Below are 18,889 nucleotides of genomic sequence, written 5' to 3' on the forward strand. Positions count from 1 at the left end.
GAAATAGTAACGCTTTCTATAACAATCTTTTGTCTGGAGATGTTTTTTATGTACTGGTGTTCTGTAGACAACTCGGGTAAAATCACTTGGGCTTTGGACATACTGTTTTTCAATCAAGACTGCTTTGTTTTATGATAGCATGAAATACACCAGCATTGCTTCTTCCAGGGAGAACATTCGTGTTTGGGTTGCGCCTGTTACTCCCATAGAACTAGAACCACCTTTAGAGCTTATGATTGTAAAAATAACAATTCAGCTAAAATGTGCGCTACTTTTCACATTCACAGACATCTGTTTTAAAACGACTTGGATTTGTTTCCTTCAAGCCTTGCAGTACTGTTCATTGATCTAAACGCGTCCCTCTGAGAATTCCTTAACATTTCTAATCATGAAAATTCAAACAATTTGTTAGATTAATGGCGAGAAAATATTCCCCTTGTCAGAAGCAGTTGCAGTTTTATGTATTTTGAAACTGTCTGCTCCTGCAGAGTAGAATGTTTGCATTTGCATTTCACACTGCTGAATGCTTAATCAAAATAACATTTGTCAATTACAAATGTACATCAACAAATACAATAAAATCGGCCACCGTATTAAACATTTACATGCTGCTCAGAATTAGTTACAGTTGAGGGTTGGGGATACATGTTAAATGTCTGATTAATGTCAAGGATCAGTGAACTGAGTTACCAGAAGCGTAGCTAAAACAAGCATAGGGGAATGGATCCACTTCCCCTTCTGCCACTTTGATGTAAGGACATTATTAGAAAATGAAGGTGTATTGATTGTGGCTGTGGGGTCAGGATTAGAAGGACTGGCTTTTCACTCCCCCAGAACACAGGGGTCAATCTGCCTCCCAGCCTTAGCCCTCATGGCGGTCAGGTGCCCCCTGTTGCTGTGCCCGCTTTGCCCAGGAGGAGTTTGATGTAACATGGGTCCTAAGGCTGATTACCTAACCAAAGACAAAATAATGAGTCCTAAGCAAATACTGACTAATTGAAAGGGCCGTAAATCCATTACATATTGGTCAGGGATAATCAGGAGTATTTAATCACTTTTGTCTATTCAGAAGCACTGAAGCTGCAACAGAAAATCCCTGAACCTTGCCATGTGCTTATTATTCTCATCATTATCAAAATTACTTCACAGCTGTTCTTTGCTACATCACCTCAGCTGGAGGTTTAGCAACCTGTAAAATGTTTTTAATTTGGAAGTTGAGTGAGTGTGAGGGAGAGAAACTGCTGGGAGTTTTTCAACAACAAGCTGAAAGCTGGTGGGCTAGCAGTTAAAAAGAAAAGCTGGAAGCACAAGCAAAGCCACCTACCACAGTGGTTATTTTTTATAATTTATATATATAATATATATATATAATACTCTATATATATATATATATATATATATATATATATATATTTTAAACTACGTTAGTTAATTAAATAGGCAGCTCCTACCAGGTTTTCTTACTTTATTGAAAGGTCATTAGGCGGCTTTCCCCTCTACCAAAGGAATGTAAGTATGTCCTTCTCAGGGTGACAGTGTTCCTTGGAACAGAAAAAAAAAAAAAAAAAAAAAAACCTCACAAAGCTTTGGAGCCCTTGCTTCAATTTTCTTTTGAATTGTTTTAAAACGGTATTGAAAAAATAGAGAGAAGCCCCATAGACATGTCTAAGAGCAGTTTTATTCATGTTAATGCAGGATTCAAGCCCCCTTTTTCCCCTTTTATTATTTCCACATTTTCTTAGATGTTGTCTCGAATCTTTGTTTGTCCCTTTTCTGAAAAGCCTGACCCGTTCTGTTACAAGCAATAATCCCTTCTTTTAAACCTACCTTTATATTTTTTGTGAAAAAGGGGACTAATTGAATTTTCCCCCTCTTTTATTTTAATTTGTTAAGCAAATGAATTTTCCACGTTCATGCAGGGAACTGGTAGAGGACTTTGGCCCTTGAATGGCCTATTGCTAAATTCTGGTATTCATGCATTCATTAACTGGGGAGAAATAAAAGGACTCTGGTTGTATTTCTTCAAACACCCGACTGGCATGGAGCAACTTTTCCCATTAACCACAGGGGTTTTTCTACATATGTTCTCAACCCTGAGCCATTGTCACCTATTCTGAAAAGCTCAAAAGGAGCCCTCCAAAAAACAACAAAGACCAACAGTAACAATTGTTAGATGTTAGTTTCAGTATAACAAAAATCAATTACCCCCCCAGTTTCCCTTTGGAACTGCTAATATTAATTTATAAATCACTAGTAATAAAAGCCGTTATGTATTTCTTACTACTAAGAGGACATAAGTGTTTTCGTTAATACTCTGCATTTTTGTCATTTAATATGTCTTGAAGGAAAAAAAAAAAAAGTGTGGTCTTATAATAAGCATCAACAATACACATTGTCCAATGAGGGATTCCTGGTTCTGTCTTATTTTCTGGATAACTTCCAATTGTAGAGAGAAAAGGGAAATCCCAGACTCTTAATATAAGCTTTTCAATACTACAGGGAGATTATGCTATCAGTAAGGTAAACTTTACTGTTAAGGCAGATTTTATTTAACTTCAAAGTTGAAGAAATAAAAGAAGATCTGGGGATCGCTAACCCCGGCCTTGGTTTATTTAGAGACTTGGAAGTGCCCTTGTGTTTTATGTAGAGGAGCCCTCAGTCTACTTAATTAGCCTCTCAGCTGCCCCGATTTTCCCCCTTCAAGTGCTCCCTGTTTGCCCTGCAAAGGTGAGATTTCACCACAAATGAAAACAGGAAGTACTCAGATACAAAGATACCACTTGGTGCTCATGTCCCTTATAGGTTTAAACATAAACTATTAGGCTAGCTGCAATACATAGTAATATAATAAAGCACTTTGTATTGAAGCGTGTATGTTTCTGTATGTAAGGGTAGGCAATTGAATCCTATGAGAGCACTCTGTATAAAACTTGCAATAGACCATTTGTTAAATGTCTTCTAAGCATGGTGTCGTAATGTGTATATTATAATTTGCTACACCCAAGATCCTCTATACAATGTATGATTTCCTTTATTTTTAGTGCGTGTCATGACATGTTATTTTAAAGACCAAAAAAATGTTTTTGAAATTGAGATTACAGAATAAGAAACAGCACTGGTAATATTTAGGCAAACTGAAATTTTGACAAATTCTGGTCATCTGTATATTTGCACTTATCTCCATGGAGATGCACTGGTGATTAAAGTCATCTTCAAGTCTCTGATCTTCCAAACTAAACAATATGCTTACCATGTTTCCAGTGACCGTGGCAGTGTTGCTATCCCTGGTAACGGATGTTTGCCTTACCAAAAGACCAGTCCACCACTATGAGAATCCTCCATATAGGTAGATTAAACATTTACCCTTTTACTTGTGGCCTGTGCCTGTGCCCTGCTTAATCCATGTGTATTGTTCCATCATCAGTGCTATTAAGATGGTGGAACACATCTGCTAACCATTTAAACACAGTACAAGAGTTGACAGGTCTGTTTTTTTTTTTTTTTCCTTCAAATTTTATGTCTGTGAGTAAATTTTTATTTATTCAACTCGATAGGAAACAATGTTACCATGGCACACTATTTTTCAGTTCACACTGGCATTTTCGTGTTAATTATAGTAGTTAAATTGTTGAGTGTTAGTGGGGGATGGTTAGCTGGGGGTCACCAAGGTTCAGGACTGAGTGAGGCCCCCAGACTCATTTGTCATGTGCTTGTTTGCTGCAAGGACTGGAAGTCAGTACTCTGGTCACCCATAGCAACCCAGGGACAGTTTGGGTGTCGCACAGGCCATGTGTTGAAAAAAAAAAAAAAAAACAGTGTTCTTGAGCTCATCAGTCACAGATCTATCAGATAATTATTGAATGGGCCTGCAAAACCTCTGCCTTTAGCAAACAGTGTTCCAATGTCTCCCTTTCTACAAAGGCTGCACTGAGGACAGAAGTCAACTCTGTCTACCATCTGTTGGCCTCTTGCCTCTTTCTCACATTAAGTAGCTAATCTGAGGAACCAAGGCAAACCTACTGAAAATGTAGCGATAACATTTTCAGGAGACATTAGTTAAACCAATTGACAGATCCATGCTATCTTTATGGGGCCAATGGGGTTGTTAAGAGTTCCATTTTAACCAAACAACAACAAAAAAATACCTTTTAATATTTGTTGTCTACTGAGATACACCAAAAGCCTAGGCCCTTTGAAAAAAATCTAAATCTAAATCACATAACCACTTTATTGTGGGCAGTATAATTATATGGCAGGGCACATCACCTTATATTTCATGGTGGATACCTTTAAATTCACTCGAAATCCCTGTGGTATGTGTGAGTTATTGAAAGTGATTGACAAACCCGTGTTTACAGTACAAGATTTATTATGACATTAAAACATAATAACCATACATTGTTTTATGCTGTAGATTTCAACCCTTTTCACTTCATTCCTAATCCTGATATGTCACAGTTTCACTTCAAAGGGGTATATCTATTATGGTACCAATAGAAATTAAATACAACACCATTAAACACAGTTAAGTGTAGGAGGAGACTAGGTCGTAAGGAATTCTTCACATTTCTGTTTTTATTTTTTCAAAGACCTTTTTTTTTTGCTTGTGGAACCTTATATTCATGGAATGCAGTGTGGCTCCTACCTATTGTGCAGTTTTAAATACACAGTATTGTGTTCTGTTTATTTTAGTATTACAGTATGCAGTTTTAAGCAGCTGTCACTCAAACAAATGGTTGGGTTCCTGCCACACTTTAAAGCAACAGTTTGTTCATTGTGGATTTTGTAATTTGTCACCTGTCTTTTGATTAAGTTGTAAATTCAGTGATTGATGCAGGATGTTTACATAAACCTATTTTCACACGACCAGCAGGGGATAGAAAACTGACATATATGTTTTACACACAAAAGTGTATTTTCTTTTTAAACAGCAGAAGTCTGCATAAACAGTTAAATATATAGATATATAAATACACACTTAAATACTACACAGTGTAATACATTTAAAAACCAGCTCAACTCAATTTGACCACTTTATGTTTGGCGCCTATCAGCTCTGCAGTAGGATAGGAACTGGAAAATGAAATATCAGAATGTCTGTCTGTTTAGGTGACTGCATTTTCAGTGACCTTAGAAAAAAAAGAAAAGAAAACGGTCTGTCTTGATTTATAAACTTCAATGGTAAGTTCTGAAAAAATATTTATTGCAAGAGCTATATTTCCTAATTACACATCTATATTAAGGTATGTATTATGAATATTTATTCAGTATTAGAAATGATTCACAAAGTGCTTAACCTGCAGCAATTACTGATATTATTGTGTAGGCTGGCATAGAAAGTAAGCCTATAGTGTATGTTTTTCTTTCTGTTTTATGTGATTGTCTGTGCCACTGTAGAGTGTTTAGCGGTTACAGCAGAATCCTTTTGGAAGTGTTTTCTTCTCTTGAGGTCCCCTCAGCACAGCTTGAGGGGGTTCTCGTAAGGGCCCTGACTGTCAATACAGTTGCCATTAATCATAGGCTGCCATGTTGTGACGCAAGATCTAAAAACATCCCATTGAGATGTTGTTATGTGCTAGAGGCTTACAAACAGTACAGGGCCTTTGATATTCATCTTACACCAGGATAAGGAAAATGCAGAGTACAAAAAAAAAAAAGAGCTAACAGGGAAAACAGAGCAAAATCAAAAACAGACACCGTTTCTGAATACTATTTGGTTTGCCAGGGGACCCAGGCTGCAATACATCTCAGTTGTGTAGTGTTTCTTTTTTTTTTTTTTTAGGCCCTCTTCAAAAGTAAAGGTTGTTCTCATGCTGTTACCAAGTAATGCTTGAGGTCATTTAAAAAAAAATAATAATAATAATAATTGCTGCTGTATAGTGTTTTGCTATCAGCTGATTTCATAATTACATGTGTACATTAAGAAAGAAAAAAAAAACAGCCTAATTTGTTGTGGTCTGAAATTTGCCATCCGTTTGGCAGTTCAGGGGAAATGGTTTCAAGAGAATTTCTCCCAAGAATACGTTTCGCACTGTAGACATAGACGTCTAAGGTTAAATTTATAGCACAAGTTCAGCAGAAAGGTGCCTGACATGCCTGAGCATATTTTATGAAGCATGCACGCTTGCAAATTAATTAATCTAAGAAACATTTTATGCCAAATCACCAAGAAAAAGAAGATAAAAAGGCAAGCAAGGCTGCTATAGATGTGCAAAGCTATGAATATTCATGGAGTCTATTGGCCCTTCTTTCCCTAGGGCTTCTAAGGCTTTGAGAATAACCATTTTTTCTTAACCTTACATAGCAAGCTTGTACAATTATTTAGATAAAGGGTTTGGTAAGATACAGTTTGATGCAGCCCCCAAAAAGCCCCTTTCTTTTTGTCAAGAAAAAATACATAAAAACCTGTAATTATCCACACTTTTGTGAATCCCACTTAATGTTCATTATTTAAACCAGCGGCAATTACAAGTTCAAAGGGGTTTAGAGGGCCAGCAACCCGCATAATCACTGCCAAATTAAGTGGGACTCATTCGTCACAGAAGAGTACACTCTGAGCAGTGAATCATGCATGCAGTGACAGGCACTGATTTACATAAAGACAGAAATCTGTGCCCTCTAGGGCTGAGTATTGCTCTATCCTCCGGAATCCTCTTATATATGCATTTTGTGTTGGAAACTTCAGTATGGCTAATAACTCTGAGCTGTGTATGTCTTCTTCAGACCTGCTTTTAGTTTTTCTTATTTTTGTTCACCCTCATGCCCGTCCCATCCCCCACCTGGGTGCAATGGAAATTGGAGTATGTGTTTTACTGTCCCCAGATTAGCCCTGAAGTATATCTTCTTTACTTTCTGTGACCGTCACAATGCTGAATGCTGTCTTCAGATGGCTGTTTAGTGAAGTCATGGAGGACAGGGAAGAATCCCTGTGATCTCCAGTTACATAGCACAGTGACCGAGGGTCACTTCAGAAAACCTAACAGAAAGGAACAGAGATCACTCCACCGTTTATCTGGCCCAGGTGCTCTTCTCTTTCTGTCTTTTTATGTGTCCATGTTTGTCTGGGATTCTTTCAAAGGCCCTTTCAGGTGTACACTGTTGCTATCACACTCTTGCGCTTTAATTCCCTGAGTGATGTTGCCCTCCCACCTGCCTCTGTTAGGCATGTTTAGAGTTTGACACTCACCAAAAAGGCAATATATCAAAACACTTTTATTCATATAAAATCTATTTTTATTTATAGACACATACACACACACACACACGTTTGTACCCAAAAACCCGGGTAGCCGTCAGGTTTTAAATTACGCAACACTACCCGGGTCTCTTTTTACTATCTGGGTATCGATTTATTAATTTGAGAATTTAAAGAAAATGTAGAAAGTATGACAATACAATTGTAAACGCTGGTCTCTGGCCGGTGTAATAAAGACAACGTTAAAACAAACTTTTGCATTAAGCCTTTTCTTAACTGACAGGATGTCAATGTTTTACAGAAAACAATGACACGCAGCAAGCGGCAAGTACACCTCAATAATAATAACTGCGGCGACTATTCTCAGGAAGTAAATCGGAAACAAAACACCATTGTTATGTATTCACAAGGCAGAATTTAGTGATTAGGAACGGCGCTTTATTGTTACAAACACAGACGCACATTTCCCACTAACTCTTTTGTGACTGCTGTCAAAACCCAGCTGCCTCAATATACGGTAGCTGTTGCAGCACTCCATAACTTAATAGTGGTGCTGTACTACTGCATTAGTTTAAAACTGAACATAACAGCCATGTTAACAACAACAACAGTAGTTGAATATGGCCAATATATGTCATAATGAATCTCGCAGCAATATGCACATTTAACATTAATAACAGTATTTAAACTGAGATTGTTATTATTGTTATTTTGTTGATGTTTCTAATACTGAAAAAGATTATACAAGTCTACAGATCTGAAGGGACTAAGTGCATGTGTACTATGTAGTATTTAAATAGGTATCATGCACTTAACCGGTCCATATTTTCTACTACTCATGCCGACCTCAAAATTTTATATATATATATATATATATAATATATATATATATATATATATATATATATATATATATATATATATATATATATACACACACAGTGCCTATAGAAAGTCTACACCCCCTTGAAATTTTTTTCACATTTTGTTGTGTCAGTGCCTCAGAGTTTCATGCATTTAAATGAGGATTTTTTCCCACTTATCTACACACCATACTCTACACTGTTAAGGGGAAAAAAGTTTTTAAAGAGAAAAAATATATATATCAAAAATACAAAACTGAAAGATCATAATTGGATAAGTCTCCATCCCCCTGAGTTAATACTAGGTGGAAGCACCTTTGGTAGCAATTACAGCTGTGAGTCTGTTGGGATAGGTCTCTACCAACTTTGCACTTATTTGCAATATTTGACCATTCTTTATAAAACTGTTCAAGCTCCGTCAAGTTCCTTGGGGAGCGTTAATCTTCAAGTCATGCCACAAATTTTTGATTTGATTTAGGTTGGGGCTCTGACTGGGCCATTCAAGGACATTTAACGTTTTGTTCCTTAGCCACTTCAGTGTAGCTTTGGCTGTGTGATTTGGGTTGTTGTCATGCTGAAAGATGAACTTCCGTCTCAGTTTCAGCTTTCTTGTAGGGGGCAGCAGGTTTTCCTCAAGGACTTCTCTGTACTTTGCTCCATTCATTTTCCCTTCTATCCTGACAAGTGCCCCAGTCCCTGCCAATGAGAAACATCCTCAAAACATGATGCTGCCACCACCATGCTTCACAGAAGGAATGGTGTTCTTTGGTTGATGCACTGTGTTGGGTTTGCTCCAAACATAACCACAAAACTTTTTGACACATGGCTACAGAATCTCCTGAGTGGTTTTTTGCATACTTCAAACAGGATTCAAAGAGGGCTTTCTTGAGTAATGCCTTCCTTCTTGCCACCCTACCATACAAGCCAGATTTGTGGAGTGCTTGGGATATTGTTGTCACATGTACACTTTGACCAGTCTTGAACATAAAAGCCTGTAGCTCTTGCAAAGTTGTCATTGGCCTCTGTGATCAGTCACCTTCTTGCTCGGTCATCCTGTTTGGAGGGACGGCCTGATCTAGGCAAGGTCTTGGTGGTGTCATACACCTTCCACTTCTTAATAATCGTCTTGACCATGCTCCATGGGACATTCAAGGCCTTTGATATTTCTAATACCCATCCCCTGATCTGTGCCTTTCAACAACTTTGTCCCATAGTTCTTTTGAAAGCACCTTGGTGCTCATGGTTGAGTCTTTGCTTTGAAATGCACTACCCAGCAGAGGGAACCTACAGGAATTGCTGAATTTATCCATGTGACTCACTACAATTTAACACAGGTGGAGGCCACTTAATTTGGTGTTTGATTTTGAAGACGATTGGTTATACCTGAGCTAATTTTGCATTGCTATTACAAGGTGGGTGGACACTTATCTAACCAAGCTATTTCAGTTTTTATTTTCAATTAATTTTCTACAAATTTCTAGACTATTTTTTCACTTGGAAATTGTGGGGTAGGATGTGTAGATAAATAAAAAAAAAAAAAAAAAAAAAACTATTTGAATGCATTTTAATTCCAGGCTATAAGGCAACAAAAGGTGAACAATTTGAAAGGGGGTGTAGTCTTTCTATAGGCACTATATGACAATTCATGACAATTGTCAATAATTAGCAGCTAATGGGTTTCATACGAAATGTGTTTATTGCCCAAATACTTTTGTCAAAGTATGAAATTAGTTTTTACATTGTATTTTTAATTTTATGCATGTTATATAATAGTTTGTTGTTTTATTATAAAGCTGAATCTCTACTTTAGTGTATATCTTTAAAAAAATTAGAAATCACTTTATTTGTGGTTCTTTTCTTTTTTTTTTTTTTTTTTTAAATGCCAAAATACTTTTGTCTGCGACTGCATATATAGACTAACTGCTGCAAAGGTATGTATGTGAATACAGTGTAATATACTCCTATAAATATACAGACATGGTTGATTGTATATTTGATTGTGTGTTTATATTTCCTATTTCCAGTTGTAGTGGAATACAGGCTGTATTTGTCATGTTTAGTTGAATGGTTTCTGTAGCAGATACATGTTGATTTCTGTTGGTAAGCTGTTATCTGCAGAGTATAAAGCAGAAACATTTTAGAAGTCTGGATTCAGACAGGGACAGTGGTATTTTGTCACAGCTTGAGTAGAATTAGATAAATAGATATAGATACAGTACATCCAAAAAAATTCAAACCACTGTTCAGGGTGTATATTTAAGCAAAGATTCACCCCCTGACACACATACATTTTACACAGATGTTAACAATTCTGCCATTGAACATATCTACATTAGATCTGTGTTGTAATAGCTATATAATGGACTGAGCAGCCATTTACAATAATGGAAGTAGGACAAAGTATCTTAAGTAGTGAGAATTCGAGTGATCTGACAAAGCTGATTTGTTTCAAGATGTTTTTTTTTTTTTTTTTTTTTTTTTACATATATATAATTATTATTTATTATTATTATTAGACCTTTACATTAAATTATATTGAAAGTCATTTTGCCCCTTGTGAATTGCGGGGGGAAGAAAAAAAGATTCAAACCTTGTTGTAATTATGATCACCTCTCTGATCGCCTGAGTGAAAGAAGTATATGGGGAAAGCTGTCTGGGAAATGGCTTCCTGAGTCATTACCATCAATCACGGCTCAGGTCAGGCCCCCCAATTCAGGCCATCAGGAGATGAAATAAAAATAATAAAAAATACTGCAAATCCCTCATAATGTGAGAGAGAGAGAGAGAGAGAGAGAGAGAGAGAGAGAGAGAGAGAGAGAGAGAGAGAGAGAGAGAGAGAGAGAGAGAGAGAGAGAGAGAGAGAGAGCTTCTTGCTGCCCTCTATGATGCTCCAAGCACTCCAGTCTGCGCCCAAAAAACAGCAGTCATCCGAGCAGAGGAAACCTGGATTAAGAGTTTTAAGCTGTCTGGGTTTTCCTTTCTGGGTATTTTGTCTCTTTACAAATGAAGAATAGAAGGATTATTATCCATAGGGCCTATTACCACTGGCGCCTAATTTAAAAGCATTACTTAAATACAGTTCCCGCTGGTCAAAGTCTGCATTTCATAGCTTGATTACATCATTAATTGTTCCAATGTCAGATAAAAAAATAAAAAAGGAACTAACAGCTGTCTTACACCTCTAGTCAACTTCAGTTTACCTGATGCAAGGCCCTGGGTTACCTTTCTCTCTGTAAGTGGTTATGTTACATTCTTCCGATGAGGCCTTGTAGAGCTGTTGAAAAGAAATGAGACGCTTGTCAACAGCATCTGAGGTTCACGCTTTACCAGACAGCCATTGCAGGAAAGGCTGATGACCTTATTTTGCACTTTTAGTTTGTTTTAGGCCTGAACTAATTTGCTTAGTTTCTTATAATAACAAAAGCAATAGATCCTGTTAATACTTGTGGGTTATTTCACTGAACTTTGAACTCGAAGAAGAAGAAGAAGAAGAAGAAGAAGAAGAAGAAGAAGAAGAAGAAGAAGAAGAAGAAGAAGAAGAAGAAGAATTGGTTAAGTGTAAAGCAATCATAAGCAACTATTGTAGAGTTGTTATAATACAGAAAGTGGCTAACATATCTGAAAGTACTTAGTAAAAATGTCAGATCAGTAGTGAATCTAGAAACTAATCCAATACAGAGTATATAAATGATCACTATGTTTATTTTTTTATAGTCTTTAATATATGTCTCTAATGCACCCATGTGAGCTGTTAAATACAAAATAAAGTAAGATTCAGCATTAAAAAGGCCACACAATCAGTACCGATCAGTTCGAAGTACTTAATGGAGACTATGGGATCAGTTGATAGCTGCATGTCAATCAGGTAGATAAGTTAAAGCATTTATTTTTGTTATCACACATGCAGATTATTGTTTTAGTGGAGGGTGTTATTTTTGCTTCTTGGCTTTGTGTTTCGGTAGTTTAAAAAAACGATTGCAAAGAAAAGGTCAGCACAGCGATGTTTCCAATTCTTTTATTGCTGTAAGCTGAGCTAGCTGATGAGCAACCTCCAGGGACAAGACAGGATCACTCCTGCTTCCTGCTGGGCCTGACTGAGAATAAAGCTAATGAAAAAAGAGACCCTAATGGCATTGCACTCCAGGTAAAAGGCCAGAGGACACTGGGTGTAGGAGGTCCTTAATTTCAAGCTAAATTTGATTGGTTCAGTGTAAGTGCTTTGGAATGGTAGGGCCATTGTAGGTGTAAAACTGAGCAAAACTAAACCTCCCCTTTTTTTTTTCCAAAATTGCTACTTAAGATATTCTTATTGTTCATTAAAGTAATGTTCACATTCAACAGAAGGTTGCAAAATAATAATATGTTAGTCATTTACAAGCAATTCTATACATTACGTACATCTCTATCGGATATTAAATGGCAAATTTTAATGGGAGCCTATATCTCTAGGATGTTTCCTGTGACTTCTGGTAGAATATTTAGTTTATTCAATGAATTCAGTGAACTGTTAATTTCCACCAACATGGTGTTCATTCCTCTGGAACATTGCTAAATTGGTGACATGGTTTATTTCTAACTATCAGCAATTCAACCCTGCTGCTGTCCATTTCAGTTTTTAAATGTTGCCATGGCACAACAAATATGACCTTTTGGGGTCTTACTCAGAAACTCCCCTTTAGTGATGTATATTTATCCAGTAATATCAATAAATCTATAGAACTAGAACTACAGGACAAGTAACTCCATTTTGAATACCTTGAAAAACAAAATTCTGACAAATATGTTAATTACTGCATGTTGGACAAGTTGGCAATCTATGGTTTGTATGTATGATGGCAGTAATCAAGCAGGATTTTCCCCACGTTAACTTTTGCTATCCATTGGCTTTTCTAATCAAAAGCACACATTATCAGGTACTGTATGTGTCAGTCCCACTTTATATTAATAGTATTAATGAAGTCAGTAAATGACTAGCTGATATTTGCAGGCATAAAGGCAATAGAGGATCTGGAATATCTCTAACATTAGTATTACCTCTTTAGTATCTGGGGTGCCTGATTAAATGAGAAGCTGGTTTGGCATTATCTGACCCCTTGTCTTATCCGTTGAGGTTAGGCTTTTTAGTTGTTTTAATGCGGAGCCAGGAGATTCCTATTAGTCTTGATCTGCTGGCGTGTAATAACTCGATCCATTTCATGCAGGCAAAATATATTAAAAGTATGGACGAATAAAGTTTGTGCCCCAGGGAGAATGCAAGATAATGCATTAAAATTGTTCAGAGGTAGTTAGATGCCTAATGGTCTAATATGTGTGCTATGTGAGGTCCGGGGTCTGCATCTCATAAATTCTGGCTAGACTCATCCAGTAATTTCAGGCACAGGATGAAACTGTCAAGCAGTCATTACTGTTCTACATCTCTGATTACGTTTTTTTTTGTGCTGTGCAAGTGGAAATCTTTTTAAACTGTCTGGGGTTTGGAAACACAGGTGGAGTCTACAGATCTTAGATGGTATACCTAAATGATTCACGTGCTTTAAAATCTGTGATCTCAGCTGTGTGTTGGGAGATGTACCTCATGTTAAGCACGTGTTTGTGATGCTCTATACATTTTTTTTCTTTTTTTTGTATAATTGTACCGTGTTGTATCTGAGCACATTGGGAAAGTGTCCATGGGCACCTTAAAACTATTTACACAAATGCAAATTTTCTATTGAAGTTTAGATTTATGTATTGCATGTGAATTGAAGCTTTAATCCTTGCATCCTTTGTTAACACCTTTTACATTACAGTGTACTGATGCAGTGTAAAGCCTGCCCACATCAACAAGTACCAAAAGGCTCTAATTGCCTCTCTCCAAGCCACAGCTCATGTTTGATTTATCTGATTTGTCTGTTTAGAGATTCTCAGGTTTACAATGTGTGCACAAGCCATTAAATTGGTGTTGATGTTTGTCCAGCGGACTTACCGATTTGTGTGTAACATGCATTCCCTATGAATTTATGACAAGGTGGCAGGAGTCGTGCTGCCTTCAATGGGTATTTCCCTTTCACTTGAATATTTGAGGAGACAATACCTGGACACACTTTTGCCTTGAGGTAATAACATTGCACACGGGTTACAAAAGTGGGAACTGAAAAAAAAAACAGGTTTCTGAAGCTAGAGACCTGAATCTTGAGGACAGTCTATCCTGACTGACATGTCTAGACATGAGGGAAAAGTATTTGGATAGCCATTGAAGTACAGGGGTGTCCACTACTGGACAGGGAGAGGACTTGCCGTGAAACACCCAAACAATTCTAAAGCATTTGTTTGCAAAAACATAAATAGGAAATTAATCTGAACACAACGTCTTCATAATATAAACCTTACATTTGTGTGTTACAGATGAAAAAACTGACAAGATAAATGATGGCCTTTTATTAGTTAGTAAACTGGCTTTGAGGAGTCATGGGTTCGATTCCTGGTTGGCTAGTCTAAAATGAGTCCTCAGTGGCAGGCTAGCCAGCTGTCCGCAGGGTAGGTAAATCCTATTTGATTAGGAAAAAATTGCCTCAGGGACAAGTTTGCTGCTCAGTCCCCTAGATCCTAATGGGCAGAAGATTGGCGCCGGCAGCAGTAAAAGCCCATAGAAACCCAGCATGCAAACCACTGTGAAGAGATCCTTATGCCACCGAGATGGACAGAAATAGACAAGGCTACGAACCTCAAAAATGTCTCTTTTAATTAGCTGTTTATAGCTGTTTGTGGTCATATTCTCTGAGCGAACTGTGTGTGCAAGCATACCCTCTGTCTTTTATTCTTATTTTTTTGTCTACAGTACATTCAGCGATAGGATTTGAAATGATTCCTTTTCAGCCTTATAGATGTTTACTGTTATGAGCTGTGTGCCTGAGATCCTCTGGGGGCCTTCGATCTTTCCTTTTTTCAGGCAACAGTTTGCTTGGCAGGCAAATTGATAGCCAAAGTTGCTCTAGAACCTTGCACCATCTCAGTGAACATAAATTAATAGTGTAAAGCAAACAGGCAACTGGCGAGAAGCCAAGAGCGAACAGGATAGAATCCAGCTATTGTTGAGGGGGCAGCTCTGTATTCCACAAAGGGAGCCCCTGCATATAATAGCACTACATAGCTTCTGGGTTTTGAGAGCAACCTTTGAAGTGTATGAAATGATAACTGTTTTATTTCTGAAGACACAACCAGTGAGGCCATTCACAGCCTGCTGCAGTAATTGTTACTCAAGTTCAGAAGCACCAGCAAGGCAAGCTGTAAGCAAAGTTATCTGTGGCATTCTTCAGTGAGGAGTGTGTGTGTGTGTGTGTGTGTGTGTGTGTGTGTGTGTGTGTGTGTGTGTGTGTGAGGCAGTTGAACTGGGTGAATGAGTCATGTGTCATTCTTGTCTGTTTTCTCTTGTTGTCAGGAAGCACTGAAAACAAAGTGCAAATTGCCATAGCCAAACATGAATTAAAATAATGAATCAAGTGAATAGAGGAAAATTAAATAATTGCACATTTCCCTAGCCCATTTTCCAGAAGTCATTAATCTATCAACCTGAATATAAATAGCAGTCATAAAAAATGTAAAAATATTACCAACTTGTTATTTATTATCCACTTAGCACATTGCATCATTAATTGCATCCTTCATAACAGAAAAGAAAAGACATGTTAAAATAAGATTACAAAAAATATAGAAAATAAAATCAAGTTAGGCAACCAACCACAATCTAAATAAAAAAGTTACATAGGAAAATATTAAAGTGTGCAAATCTAAATCTATTTGTAATAAAACAAAAAAATAGAAATATATTTGTTTTAAAGTTTGCAAGATTGATATGCGTGAGGTTATTTAATATTTAAAGAAAATGATTTTCATTCCTGGAAGATTTATTAAATGTGAGATTTAAAAGAAAGAGAAATAGATTTAATAAACATGCAACATGCACAAGCCTCCTTTGTACAGTACAAATCAAGGCAAAGGTGAAAAAAAAAATTACAAAACAGGGAGATTGTATTACTATTATATAAAAGCAGAAGACTACAATTTCAAAAGATTCATTAGCATGGAATGGTTTCACAGAACACCTAAACCTCTGACCTGTGTCTTTAATTCGCTGCAGTCTGGCTCCACACTGATGAAGTGATCTATCATCATTGCTGCTACATTCTAGCATCTACTTCTCCTGAATAGTTCAGTTTCTACAGGGGCAACAGCGAGCACATTACACACTGTAATTTAGCAAACACACAAAACACATTCCAAGGCCAAACGCTTATGTAAAAGCTCCTATTATTATTATTATTATTATTATTATTATTATTATTATTATTATTATTATTATTATTAGATATAATCATTTAGGCAAGAGTAACTATTGTCAACAGTTTTTACTGTAATTAACATATCTATTCGATCCCTGCAGACTATTGGCTTTAAGAAAAATGCCTTGTTTCGAGATTACATCTCAGCTTACCACCTCAACATTCATATTTTATTCAACAACATTTAGGATCCAAGATTGGAAGAGTGCTTAATATAAATGGAAGTAAAACAGCTGTTTTTGAAAGATTGAATGCAATTCTAATTGCCAAAGGCTGAGATAGTGAAAAGGTGGTGAATAAAATAATGTTTTAGTGTCTTCGATAAATTAAAATTGCCTTACGTAAGGTATCTTCGGTTTTAAAGTCCCCACTCCCCTTGATGAGCCATCCTTCTTGTTTGTGCAAACCATTCATTACGTGCCTTGCAGAGTAGGGATGAATCCTGCTGTTGGTTGGGTATATATCATTGTGGTACAGTGTAGCACCTGACAGAGCAAGATTGATGACTAGGAGCGGGCTGAGTGGCCCAGGCAGCCTTAATACAATGTAAATTACTAACTGCTATTTCCAATCCAGCCTATTCATTTCTTCCATCTCTACTGAAAATTATTAGTGGTTTTTATAGTGTCACAAAGGTCATTACTAATGTGTACAAGACCAAGGAGAGAGGGGGAGATAGAGAGAGAGAGAGAGAGAGAGAGAGAGAGAGAGAGAGAGAGAGAGAGAGAGATGGCTTTCAAAAAGAACCATCATTGTGAGCCAAAAAAGTGTCAGCGCCTGGCTTTAGGTTTCTTTGTTTTATATATATAATATATATATATATATATATATATATATATAATAATATATATATATATATATATATATATATATATATATATATATATATATATATATATATATATAATATATATATTTCAGAATATTAAAAGCCCTCCGTGTGTACTAGTACAAATCTGGTTAATCCCTTTTCACTGGCTAGTTTTATTATTTGTCCAATCTTTTGCTTATTTTATTATTAATTGCGTGCATTCTTCAAATGTTTTAAGCCGTTGTGTATTATTACGGGTGCTCGAAAATGTTAATTCATCTAACATGTCTTTATTACATTAGCAAGCAGCATTTTATGAAAGGTGTTTGAAAAAGTATACAACTAAAATGAACTGTAAAGACCTTTTGAACTGCTTTTAAACCTTTTTTTATAAAGTGACCTTTTAACCTCACTGCTAACCCTTCATTACATCTCAGGGAGTAAGGAGTAGTGATTGCCATATGTTACTATCAGATTCAGTTGATTGATTCAGTGTTTCCAGTTGTCAGTTACCAGTATTGGGTAATAAGGCCATAATTGTGCTATTAATATTTTCAGTTAAATGCCTACATTTCATATTGTTTGTTACCAAATGATATCCATCCTGTGACTGTTTATTTGTATATCTGAAAATGATATTGTTGCTAACTACTGAAGGCTGCATGGCATTGTTGTTAGAGCTTGGGGACTAGGAGTGAACAGAATCTAGTTTTAAATTTCAGCACAGCCACTTACTACATCCCTGGGGTTAGTCACTTTAATGCACTGTGCCTCAGGCTACCCACTTCTAAAACCAGGTGTGGACAGGTCCTCAGAGGTGGAGGATCTTGAGAAACTTTAAACTTTAAAATTATAATAGTAAAAAAAAGGAACCTATAGGTTCTGTTAGTGATGAGACCTTCCTTTTTCATGAAGCACTAATCTGGAAGAAATCTGTGTATCATTTAGAGTGGTTGAGCTTGGGTTATTTCATGTCACGAGAGAGATGTCCGTCTTTTTCACGAGAATTGGGAATTCCGAGCTTATCCGTGTACACCATCTGATACGTTGACACTTCTGAGAAAAAGAAAAAAAATACCAAATGAAAATGAAGATACTAAACGATTGTTCTGCTTTTTTTTTTTTTTTCCTTAGCATCCATACCCCTCTGAAGAACAAAAAAAACAGTTAGCCCAAGACACAGGACTCACGATTTTACAAGTTAACAACTGGTGAGTAAATTGAAATCCTCTATGATGTACACTGAGTATTTCATTTTGAAATGGCCTTTTCTCTTGCTGGCGATGAATCCTTTTTAATGCTCAAAATCTGTGGAAACACTTTATTTCTCTTTCCGTGGCTATCTGCACAGTGGATGCAAGCTATCAGAGCGCGCCGCTTTATCAAGGGTGTTTAGCAATAAGTCACAGCCCTCATCTGTTTGATATACATTTATTCACTTTGATATGTTTAAGAAAAAAAGGAAAGATTTCCACCACCCCCCATTTTACACATTGCGATATGGTGGATTAGTGCCATGGTGGTCAGGCCAGTCGTCCCTTTGTAGATGGCTTAGCACATAACTGGGGGTGGTGGATTAAATAAAATGATCACAGCAGCAAAGAAATGATACAGGAATTACTTATCAAAATACTGGTCCAGGTTTTATCTGCAGCTTAATTTTGTTCCGTACATTCTTGGGGTGATGTTCAGATTAATTGAA

At 36.7% G+C, this 18,889-nt stretch overlaps 1 protein-coding gene across 9 annotated transcripts in view; it reads left to right on the plus strand.

Annotated features, from left to right (window-relative positions):
- The window catches only part of LOC121330023 (homeobox protein Meis2-like), a 68,589-nt gene that overhangs the window by 28,847 nt on the left and 20,853 nt on the right, over positions 1 to 18,889 (plus strand). For all 9 annotated transcript variants that reach the window (XM_041276237.1, XM_041276238.1, XM_041276231.1 and 6 more), the window contains one exon: positions 18,322 to 18,398. In XM_041276237.1, coding sequence (XP_041132171.1) covers positions 18,322 to 18,398 — 77 coding nt within the window. The remainder of the gene's footprint in view (positions 1 to 18,321; positions 18,399 to 18,889) is intronic.

The sequence above is a fragment of the Polyodon spathula genome, chromosome 17, assembly GCF_017654505.1.
Source record: "Polyodon spathula isolate WHYD16114869_AA chromosome 17, ASM1765450v1, whole genome shotgun sequence".
Lineage (NCBI taxonomy): Eukaryota > Metazoa > Chordata > Actinopteri > Acipenseriformes > Polyodontidae > Polyodon > Polyodon spathula.